Here is a 12,555-nt window from a genome sequence, read left to right on the forward strand (position 1 = left end):
GGAAAACTTCGATGATTTTGGGTGAAGCGTTCAAGAAAACTGTTTCCCTGATAGAAGTGATGGTGGAGACAGAGACTCGCCCACTACATGCCCTTTCCTGTCTTCCCTCCCTTCTCCTCTAAACCTTAGACAGACTGTCTCTGGGGATGCTCCTATCTCAAGACTACAATGATACAACTGCAGCTTCAGGGCACTCAAGGAGGACACCCCTAATCTCAGAGAAAGGAAAATCCGCCTTTGTTAAGTTCTCCCAGTGCAGCATACTGAAGCAATGACGCCAAACCATAATCTCATATTATCACAAGGGAGTAAAATGTGTTTGACTGTAAATTACTGTTTCTACAGTTTCACTGTGCCTGAAGCTTGAACCACAGAACTTTGACATGCTCTGAATTATGCATTCTCACACTCTGCAGTCAACTGAACTAAACAGACCTTACGACCTTGCATGTAAGGCACCATAAACACCCAGGGAAAAGAACTGGATGAGCAGTAATGAAAACTGCCTAATCATGGAGTTTATTCAAGTTAGTTTTATGTATTAAAATCCAATATGTTAATTTGCAGGAAAATAAGTGAAAGTATGACATTCATATGAGTATGAAATGACTATCTAAGAATGTCATTTCACGCTCAGCAAATTCCCAGGTGAGCAACAAGGGCAGTGCTATTTAGTGTCAAGGCCCGAGGACAGGGAGCCCCCAGCTCGCTCACACCCCACACTGCTAGGACAGGGCAGGGCCAGAGCTTTTAACCCATCGGTTTCTGCACTTAAACCTTCTGCTTTCTCCAGGACACCTCTGTGGCATCCCAAGCATCAGCTCAAGGCCGCATAGATGTCATCCTCTGAAGACGGCTCAAATGGCTGCCCTTTATTTTCCTGGTGGCTGGCAGGCAAACACTGAAGCATACAGAAACTCATACTCTCTTTGAACTTAGCAGGACAGAGGAAGCATAACACCACCAGCATAAGCAGGCCGGGCCAGTTTTTAACTCACAGCTCCCAACCCCCAACCCTCAAAAGCCAATTCCAGTTATTGTGCACAGATAGAAAGGATCTGCCCGTCTCTCTGGAGCCTTCCCGGGGACGTATCTACCAAAGGGAGAGCAGATAAAGAAGAAAGTAGTGTGCTGCCACTGACCAATACGTTCAGCTTTTGTTTTGTTTTATCAATCAGAGATTCTTATTATCTTTCCTATACAAAGGAATAGAGGTACATAAAAAAACTGTCACAAATAAAGTACATAATGAATAGATTAAAAATATACATTTTTAAAAAACATGGCCAATTACTGTCAAGAGATATTAATGAAATAAGGAGAATAAAGTTCGTTACTCTTGCTTCCAAAACACAGGCAACCAGTAGACTTCTATGGCTATAATAGTATTTTAATTTATTACAATGCAGAGAAAAGAGGATGCACTTGGAAAATAGGGAGGTATGGTAAACATGCTACAACATGGTGATATAGGTAGATAAAAGCAAGAGCAATGGCTAAATAGTAAGCACAAGATGAGTTTTTCTCTCCAGATACAGAGTGATGGAATGGCTGGGCACGGCATGAAGACTGTGGGTGAGCAAGTCTAAGCTACAGCAGGCAGCAGTTACGTTGCTTGAAGCAGGTTTTGCATCTCAGGTCTAAAGACATGGGCTTCATATCCATATCCTAGAGTCAGTGCTAGTTCTGCCAAGTAGCAATTGAGAGAAGACAGCTTGGTGAAGTCCTTAACAGAGAAGGGGGGGCAGTCATTTTGTTACCCTGACAATAGATATGACGGTAAAGCAGTTGATGCAAATTTCTTGTCAGTTATTTATTTTCAAAGTTATTTTAAAAAATATTTGACTAACCACAGAATATGCACCAGGAATCAAATAAATTCTGCTGGCAAAAAAAAAAAAAAAAAAAAAAAAAAAGCTAAGACTATATACTGGAGTAACATAACCACAGAATGAAGAACAGACTTTCCCTGTGAAAGCCAGTGGCCTTGTTACAAGACACTAAGTATATTTGAAAAATAATTCATTCTGTAGATACAGGCTGAAGTAGCGCCTCCTTACAGAAGCAAATCACCACTACCCAAACACTATGTGATTAAGTTTTCACCCTGATATATAAATGACACAGTTTCCTTAGCCGCATCTGAAAATATAAACCCTTCTTTTAGGGAATTTGAGTTTTTAACATAGTTAATAAAGATATGTCCATATTAATCAACTACAAATCTATCTTGAAGACTATAATATAGTCCTCTGAATGGCTACGGAAGCTGAGAGGGAGAGAGGGAGAAAAAAAGAGAAAGGGGGGGGGGGGAAATTTGTGTGTTACTTGTACTGTGTTTGTGTGTAATTGTGTTTGTATGTTTTTCAGTGATGAGTTGACATATGCCAAAGTAACACCCTCAATGCCACTTCTACTAAATAATCAATACTGGTTAAAGGTTAATGTTGGTTAAAAAAAAAAAAGTTTGGGTAAAACTTAGAAATTCCACAATTTTTTATGTTTTGATTTTTAAATTTTGAGCTAACAACTTTTTCCTATACCAATATGATTTCACAGAAGTGTTTTCAAAGCACAAAAAGGCAATATCCTGAGCAAGTGCAAAGAAACTAATAAAAAAGGAAGTGCGGGTGAATGAGCACCTTGAGAGTGCGAGAGAGGATTCCTAGAGTATTACTTCAGTTCCAGCAATAAGCTCTCAACATCCAGATGTTATAAAGCCTACCCAAACAACCATAGCCAGAACACACACACTAGCCTTGCTGTCTGTCTGGGGAACTGCTCATTTAAACATAATTTCCAATGAAGTTCTCCTAGCATCCAATTTTACTTTAAATCAAAGCTCTGTTCTAAGCATTGTATAAACCGTATTAAACCATTCTAAGTCAATATTTATTTCCAGCGAAATAAACACACGTAATGGCATATAATGCTGTACTTAACAAAATGGCAACAGATTCCACAAGTTTTACTTAAGTGGATTATAAGCTGGCAAACAGGTTGCATGCTAGGCAAGGAAACGCTTCCTGTCTGTGGAGACTGAATGAGGTTTCTATCTCATCAGGGTTTAGTCTCAACAACCAGCTACAGGAAAGGTCAGAAGTAGGCACAAAATAAAGCTCACACGCATGGGACACTAAGATCTCCAGCACCATGGCCTAGATCAGAGAAGTCCCCATACTCCCTATGAGAGCCACAGGGGTCAAGAGGATGTATATCCTGCCTCACTTAAGGTTACCTGACCAGGGATGTCTACATATCCCTTACACCTAAACATGCTTTCGCTCTCGCTCGCTCTTGCTCTCTCTCTCTCTCTCTCTCACTCACACACACACACACACACGAATGAAAATAAACTTGGACTGCTTTAAAAGTATTTGTGCTTTATGAATAGGCTTCAATAACTTCTAGCCATGACTTCTAGCAATTAGCTTTACACAAAATGTAAATTATTGACAAGAGTTAACAGACTACATGTGGATGCTTTCAGGAGGGAGAGAGCACAGCTCTTACTGGAGGTGAATCATTACAGTTTCAGACAGTTGTAGATTCCCCCAAACTAGCACAGCCTACTCTACTGGGATGCTACAATGTCATTTTGAATAGTACTAATTAAGTATAATTCAAATGAAAAATAACAGTCTTGAAATAATATTAAATTCCTGAAAATGACCAGTTCTAATCTTGTGACACTGTGTTAAGACATTACAAGATAATTTTTTCTCTGAATATTTTGCTATTTGACCAAGGCTTTGACACCAGCAACTATGAACCTGATAAGCACTTAGCAGACCATCCATTACAGCTTCTAGAAAAGGAACCTATGGGAAAGACAGGCAGGTCCTGCAGGTGGCTGACAGAGCCCCATGTATCTGCAGGGTTTGTTCCACACTCACCTGTGATTTTCTGCAGCAAAGGGGACAGCTCAGACTCCTCAGAGAGGACATGGGCCAATGCTTTCTTCACCTTTTCTTCCACGTCTCCCAGGTCTCTGTCCAGCGTGACGTCTCCAGGGACAGAGTAAATGTATATGAGCAGGATCAGCAGTTCCTCAGGGTTGAGGTCGTCACTGGTTCTCTGGCTTGAGGACTTAATCATTGGCAGCAGCTGATTTAGCACACCAGCCATGGTTGAATCCCCAAGGCTCTGAAATGGAAGCAAGGATAGGAAGATCTGTCAGCCCACAAGGTCATAGCTTGGGATGGACGCTAGTGCCAAGGTGGTTTGCAAAATCTTTATGGACTTGCCGGCCACACTCTTTGACTTCCATGTTTATCAGTCCTGGACAGGACGCTGTAAGAAGTCTGGCATTAGACCTCTGCTTCTGAAAAACCCATTTTATAAAATGGCAGGTGAGGTTTCAGGACCTTTGATAAAGATCTTATTGTGATTTGAACAAACCAGATTGTAATTTTTTATTTTAATAAAATGCGAGGGGTTCAGCAGGCTGGGCTGCAGCACAGTGGCAGAATGCTGACCTAGCACAGGCAAGTCCCTTGTTAGATTTCCAGCTCTGTAAAAAATGTAAGCACTTTGAAAACTTGAAATCTTAAACAAAAAAGTAAAATAATACCATTTAAAGAAAACAAACGGGCAGATTATCTATTCAAATGAATGCTTATGTTCTTTTAACAGAATCTCTATACTCAAATGAATGTAATGAAGGGTAATGCCCCTTTAACATAATCTACATATTCAAATGAGCACGGGTGCTCCTCTGAAGGAATCATTGTCTCTCAGGCTATCCCTTTTGATGTGTGCTATATTGGCAAACATTGGCCAGAATATTTTCTAGCATAAAGGCCATTTCCTGCTAAACCTGGCAAGTAGACTAATGGCTTAACTTGGAACTTCACTGAGGATGGCTGTGAGATTTCCTTTGGTGGATTTGAAGGTAATTCACCTCAATTTTTAAATTTACAAGTCTAAATTTTTCTTCATTTATTCTACGACTATGGGTGTTTTGTTACATGTCTGTGCGCCATGTGCATACAGAGGCTGGAAGAGGGCTTTTGATCTCCAAGGACTGGAATGATAGATAGTTGTAAGCCTCCATGTGGGTGCCAGGAATCTTCCTCTGGAAGAGCAGTCAGTGCTCTAAACAGTGAACCATCTCTCCAGTCCACCACATCAAATCATCATCATCATCATCACGACAACAATGGTGTTAGTTCTCCTGCCAACTTATTAAGTGACACTCAGAAGAGAATTTCAGGATTTTTTCCATGTGGTAAGAGCACTGCCTCACTAGGAGTGACCAGGGACTGAAGTATACCAAAAACTACACACATCAGCAGCACAAATCTTGCAGTTTTAGGTAAAAAGACACTAGTACTAATATTCTAATTAAAGGCAAGTTATCTGAACTTGAAACTTATATAATCCATTTATAAGAACTCCCTGAACACCTACTGTGTTCCATGATTCTAGGCCTGGGAAATAGGGTGGACAAATTCTCTGCTCTCATAGCTCATGTGGTGGGGAAACAGGACTGAAAAGCTGAGGATGTAAATGCTGTGGTGCTGTAGCCCAGGAGGGAAGTGCTACTGAAGACAGGGAAGCAGGAAGGGAAATAGATGGGGAGGCAGAGCTTCAGGAAGCACACATACTGGAGTGCATGGCTACTTACTCTTTCACTTGGCAGAAGCCATGTTAGCAAAGAGACACAGGGACCGGGGACCGCAAATGCTGTAGAGATGCTTCCTTTAGTCAGAATGAAGCGAACAGCTGAAGGGTGATACAATGAAATAGCCACCCCAAAAGAGCTCTTGGCACCACATCCACTCAAGGAGGGTCACCCCCAAAGCACCAGATTCTTGGATGATAAGCAGATAGGGGGGCATCCTCACTCAATTCCAGTTCCTAATAATCAGCTAAACATACAACGTGTCTACCCTGGAGGAGCCTATGCCTTTTGCCTCAGCGCAGGAAGCTTTGTAAAAGAGTCTAAAAGGGATCAGGCAAGAAACTCATTTGTCAAAAAGCACTTGCCGGCACCTGCTCCTCGGGCCTGTATTTCTAAGTCTCTGGCCTGTGATACATGCTAGAGAGAAAAATATCTCACTAGAGACACAAACACAACTTACATTGCATGTACCAATGAAATTATATTCAAAATATGCTTCAATCATCGCTAGAAGTCAATAGTTGACCTTGACACAAAGCCAAGAACAGTGGACAGTTACAAAATTGTGAGAATTATGGGAAAACAAAAATACCCCAATGTGAAAACCTAATTGCAATTCTGACTGTCCCTGTATATAGTTACCTAGCATCTTAGGAAACCTTCATGTCCAGATGATATGCTCTGACTAGAGGACACAGAGCAGAAGCCGTGCTGTCCCAGGCGCTCCATTTACTTTACTGCTGAGAGCAGAAGGCAGCAAGTCTTACTCTTATTGTTACCTACTCAGAAAAATATAGAGTGTTTAAAAAAAAAAGTAGCGTATCATAGTTAGGCAGAAACGTCCAGAAACAATGAGACCCCGAGATGATCTAAAAACCATGATACCTCAATGACAATGAACACACCCAGATCCTAATCTCTGACATCTTTCTTTAGTTAAAACAAAACAAAACAAAACAAAACAAACAAACAAACAAGAGATCCCCAGAGATGGCTGATACCTAGGATACAGAAAGAAAATACAGGAGGACTGGAAAATCTTATAGTGCCTAAAAGACATGCAAGGAAGAAGAGGTAGAAGAGGAAGAAGAGGGAAAGGGGAGGGGGAGGAGCAAAGGAGGTGGGAGAGGATGAGAGGAGGAAGAGGAGGGGGAAGGAGAGAGGAAGAAGGAAGAGATGGGGGAAGGGGAGGGAGAAGAGAGGAGAGGAGGAGGGGAAGGAGGAAGGGAAGAGGAAGAAGGAGGGAGGGAGAGGGGGAGATGGAGGGAGGGAGAGGGGAAGGGGATGGAGTAGAGGAGGCCAGGGGAGGGGAGGGGAGGGGAGGGGAGGGGAGGGGAGGGGAGGGGAGGGGAGAGGAGAGGAGAGGAGAGGAGAGGAGAGGAGAGGAGAGGAGAGGAGAGGAGAGGAGAGGAGAGGAGAGGAGAGGAAGAAGGTGGAGGGAGGGAGGAGGAGGAGGAATACGTGGAAAGGACTCAAGAGCCAACTGCAAGACTCAACTCAGTTGACCACTGATGGAATAATTTTAAAAACAACATAAAGTAGTGTTTTCATATACCACAAGAACTATCCATCAGTTCACATTGGTGAAAATGTGATTGAACTAGGGCTGGAGGGATGCCTCAGTCAGTAAAGTGCTTGCCTTGCAACCCTAGAACCTATTTAAAGTGGGTGGTGGCTTCCCTGAAGCTGGAGTTAAAGGTAACTGGGAGCCACCTGATGTAGGTGCTAGGAAGGGAACTTAAGTCTTCCAGAAGAGCAGCCAGCACTTTAACCACTGAGCCATCTCTCCTGACAATGCCTGCTTCTCCTCATGAGAAGAAAGAAAAGATCAGAGACTCCCTAGACTAAAGTCTTTTTAAAGCAAAACAAAGAATTTCAGCAAGAGTAGCAGGGTGTGTGTGCGTGTGCGTGTGCATGTGTGTGTGTGTGTGGGGGGGGGGGGGTAGTATTTGAAAGGATCTCTGCCACAAGCTGTATGATCTTGGAGAAACTGTCTAGTATTCCAAATCTAAACTTCCCCATTTATGAAATAAAAATGTCTGAATATTAGGCAGCCCCACTACACAGGCACACATTTATGTATTACAGTGACATAACCACTTCTCAGAGAGCTTCAACCACTCTGCTTTACAAACGCAGTCACCCCCACAATAGGAGAGCCTTCATATAGACTCAAACACAAGGTGATTCTGTTTTCTGAGCGTTAACTTTGCAGAACACATTTGACAGCATTTAGGATACTTCACCAGGCTGTTCTAGCAACAGAGCAGCATCTGTCACGTGACCTTTGATTCTGTGGCCACCACCCAAGGCCCTATGCTCTCCTTTCTTGGAAGACTAGTTAAGAAAGCTGGTATGGGAATAGCACATATTTTGATAACACCTCTTTGGCAATTGTGAGACAGGAGGGGCAGCCTACAGACACTGAAGGTAAACTCCAGTCATGGCTTTAGTGCAACAGTCAGTGAAAGGCCAAAGAAACTCAAATGTTACTAAATGCTGCTATTGATGGGACAAGCATAGCCAACCACAGCTGAAGAGGGTTTTTACAAAATGGCTTCTTTGTAAAATAACTGAGATTAAGTTTCCTATTCCTTTCTACACAAGTAGATCTTCTAGTAGGAGGTAGAGGACCTAAGCTGTCTAGGGTGACAAAGCAATTTGTTATTTCTGCAGTCTGGGCTCTTGTTATTTTTGAAACAGTCCCCAGCAACTCCACAAAGGCCCTCTTGAAAAGGTATGCTGTCCTTAGAAAAGCTGACGGTGAACTCCAGAGTTGCCTCTGTTCTGCCATGAGGACCATATTCCATATGACAGCAGGCTGGTGCAGGCCGACCCCACCTGCTCATGTGGGAGCAGTGCCTGCAGACACGCAACAAACCCCAGTCCACTAGCAGGGAACTCTTCACCGCAATCCTGTCAGGCAGCGAGTGAATGCAGCTTAGAGAGATGGCAATGGGAGTCTCTGAAAAGTGCTCAAACACTCTGGCTCCACACAGTACCTGCCATAATTAAAACCAATCTGTTATTTTGAATAATTTTTAAAGGAATCTGTTTCCTTTTGTACACCCTAGGCAGAATGCAAAACTGTAAAATAATTCATTGAGGCACCCGAGTATCAATACATGTACAAATAAATACACATACCAAATAAGTATATTATTTAATGAATTGTAAAAAAAATAATTTTACATAACAAGCAAGACCCAGGATACAAGGGGCTCAGAGGTGAGTGGGAGGAGGAATGAACAGCCAGGTCTTAGGAAAGTTCTTATAAGGTGTTGGCATTTGCACTGGAAACACCCAAATCCTGATACAGGCACACGCCACTGCCACCTGGGCTTTAAAGAGCCAGCATCCACCATGAGGGAGGAGCAAAGCTCTAAGAAATGAATTCTAGGTAGGATCCCCCCTCCAGTAAGTGCTTTGTGTACACCTACCAAGACGGCAGGAAGGGCAGAATGATGCCCCACTTCCTGCAGTCTGTGGCTGTACAGAGGCTTTCCAGATGTGATGAAGACTGTGACGTACTTTCATCTCTGCGATCACACACCTTCTAGAAACAGCACAAAAGAGGACAGTTTATCTCAGCTTACAGTTGCAGAAAGATTTCAGTGTTTGAGAAAGCTAGACATTAGGAGCAGCTCAATCCCTGGCAGCAGCCTGAGGCAAAGGCTGTTCATATCGTGGCAGACAGAAAGGAGGAACTCAGGCCAGGAAAACTCGTTCCTAGTGAGCCATGTCTGCTAAGGAGGCCTCGCCTCCCCATACCTCCACTATGAGAATAGTCTCATAAGCTGAAGATTTCGGTCTGAAGCACAAGTCCGATGGGGCCTTTCAGAGTCAAACCATGAGCTTTTCTGCCTGGTTGCCAAGGGACAAGGGCTTCCCAGAGAAACAGTTTCCCAGGTCTAGATGCTCAGGCACTCAGCAGCCTGGGCTTTCAACCTGTGAGGGCTTGCCTTTAAGAAACAGTTCTTACTCCCCAGTGCAAAGTGTGTGCTTTACTGCCATGGACTAAGGCCTCCTAGTCACCTCACAAGTACAGCTGCATCGTCACCTGTGCCCACCCTGAACACAACTATAATTGTCTCTACGTTCCACTGCTTGCCCGGTCCATGCCTTTCAAAGTTCTCTGTTCTGATTTTGCTCTGGACTCTTGCGTTAAGCCAGGCAAAAAGTAGGAAACATTAACCATGCCACAGCATGAACATTATATTTTGAGAATTATATCTGCCAAATAGATTAGTCCATTATTTTTCAATGTGGTTTTATTCAAATGTTCAAGACATGGGAAAAATATAGGCAGATTTGCCAGAAGGTCACAGAGCTTCAAGCCCAGTTCTTAACAGGGTCTTTACTTCTATCTGAAACCTCATGAGTCCTCCTTATGCTCTGCATTTTTATTGGTAGTCTGGTCTTCCAGGCACCCTTCAGAATAGCCCTTAAGAAAAGCTCCCCCCCCCCCCCCCCGGGCTGGAGAGACTATTCTGTGATTTAAGAGCACGTGCTGTTCTTCCAGAAAATCCGAGTTTGGTTTCCAGCTCCCATATCAGATGGCTCACAACCACCTGTAACTCCAGTTTTAGTGAATGCAGTATCATCTTATGGCCTGCTCAGGCACACACACACACACAAACACACACACACACACACACACACACACACACACACACACCCCTTAACAAAAGGAAAATAAAAATGTTATAGCACTCTGGAAAGCTCCTGTAACTCCCATGCCTCCAAACTCCTCCCTCCTGGCCCCAAAAGCCAGGTCAAAGGCCCGATAGACCCACGTGATCAAGTTTATCCCAGCAGCACCTGCTCTCCTGGCTCCAGTTCTCCACACTAACCACTCTGTGTGTCGTCTCGACAAAAGCAACCCAAGGTTGTCAACATCCCTTTTAGCTTGTGGTTTTAAAGGATCTCTGTTTATCACACTGGAGAAGGCGTGTCAGCAGAAACAGACCACCCTGTGACAGTGGAAACTTGTGTTACAGGCTAGTCACACTCAGCAGACAGGAAGCCACAAAGGCCAGTGAGAACCCATGGTAGCTATTACCTTCAGGGGTCCACACCTAGTGACTTCTGCAAACCAGGCTCTAGCTCTGAGAGCAATGGCTCTCAACATTGTGTGATCTGTTAATACAGTTTGTCATGTTGTAGAGATACCCCCCACCATAAAATTATTTCTGTTGCTACTTCATAACTATAATTTTGCTACTATTATAAACCATAAGGTAAACATGATATGTGGGATATCTGATATTTGAACTCCAGAGGGGTCATAACCCCACAGGTTGAAAACCCACTCACTGTCGTTAAAGGTTTACTTTCTTAAAAATACCACTATAAGGCGGAACAACATTATGAACTAACCAGTACCCCGGAGCTCTTGACTCTAGCTGCATATGTATCAAAAGATGGCCTAGTCGGCCATCACTGGAAAGAGAGGCCCATTGGACACGCAAACTTTATATGCCCCAGAACAGGGGAACGCCAGGGCCAAAAAGGGGGAGTGGGCGGGTAGGGGAGTGGGGGTGGGTGGGTATGGGGGACTTTTGGTATAGCATTGGAAATGTAAATGAGCTAAATACCTAATAAAAAATGGAAAAAAAATACCACTATAAGCTGAGGTCTCGTGAACAACACGAGCCCATGGGGGGCAGTGTAAGGTCAAGCGCTAACGCTGCAGCTGTTGAGATGAGGCAATGATCCTGGGTTATGTGAGCAGGACCAACCTAATCCCAGGCTTTCTTACAGGTGGGCACTTTTCCCAGCTATGCCCATTGATGAGGTAACAAAGAGAGGCAACAGTCCTGTCCCTGAAGACTGATGAGAGAAAGCACAAGCCAATGAATACAGAGGCCCTGGAAACAGAAAGAACAAGGAAACAAATCCTTCTCACGTCTCTGGAGAAGAAGACATCCCACATAACACTTAATGCTAATTCAGTAAGTTCTACAGAATGATAAAGTGTTACATGTGTGTTTCGAAGTTTGAGGTCCTTTGCTACAGAGACAAGAGGGCATTAACGCAAGCAGTCTGTAAGGTAGAAAATGAGAAGCTCCACATTAGAGCATGGAGCTCTCGCTGAGAAAGAACAGTTGCTTGTGATAGGGTGTGAAATTTTAACTGTTTGTCCTCTTGAAAACTCATGCTGGAATTTAACCCTAACCCTAACCCTAACTGCCAGTATACTTAACAGGTTTTGTTGTAAAGGCAGACAGATCCCTCAAGAGTGAGACTGGCCCCATAAGGTTATGTATTTGCATCCTCACCCCCCAGTTGGTGAACTGCATGAGAAGAAAGGGGTGTGTTACTAAGAGATGGGCTTTTACTTTTCAAAATCTCACACAGTCCTTTCTCTCTCTGCCTGCTGCCTATGGATCACACTGTAGCTCTCAGCTACTGCCCTGGCACCATGTGTGTTGCTTCTACGATGATTCTAACAGACTAATTCTCTGAAACTGTAAGCAAGCCAATTAAATGCTTTCTTTCCTAAGAGTCAACTTGGTCATGGAGTGTCTTGACAGCAACAGAACAGTTGCCAGTCGCCGTGCTGTTTATCACCAGGCCCTGCACGGCAGCTGCTCTGAAAAACAAGGTGTGCAGCTCTGTGATGGAGCTCAGAAAACTCAGGTCTTATCTCTAGCCCTGAAAACAAGGACGGAAACACAGTTTCACTTAAGGATTCCCTTGATGACATGGGGCTGGGTAACAAATACCAGCCATTTCAGTTCTAGAGACTCAAGTAGGAAGTGGGGGGGGGGGGGATAGAGGACAAGGACAATGAGGGACTTCAGCCACATTTTTAATAATGTATATGACAAAATGAAAATGATGTGTAAGCCAGTCCATCTTCTGTACAGTGATTTCTCTCTGGGAGAGGCACTTGGCAAATGATGAAGAGGAATCTGAACTAATTG

At 43.6% G+C, this 12,555-nt stretch overlaps 1 protein-coding gene across 2 annotated transcripts in view; it reads right to left on the bottom strand.

The window, feature by feature from the left end:
* Nucleotides 1-12,555, bottom strand: part of Scfd2 (Sec1 family domain containing 2) — a 326,927-nt gene that overhangs the window by 188,942 nt on the left and 125,430 nt on the right. For both annotated transcript variants that reach the window (NM_001286437.1, NM_001114660.2), the window contains exon 5: nt 3,897-4,146. In NM_001286437.1, coding sequence (NP_001273366.1) covers nt 3,897-4,146 — 250 coding nt within the window. The remainder of the gene's footprint in view (nt 1-3,896; nt 4,147-12,555) is intronic.

This window comes from Mus musculus, chromosome 5 (genome assembly GCF_000001635.26).
Source record: "Mus musculus strain C57BL/6J chromosome 5, GRCm38.p6 C57BL/6J".
NCBI lineage: Eukaryota > Metazoa > Chordata > Mammalia > Rodentia > Muridae > Mus > Mus musculus.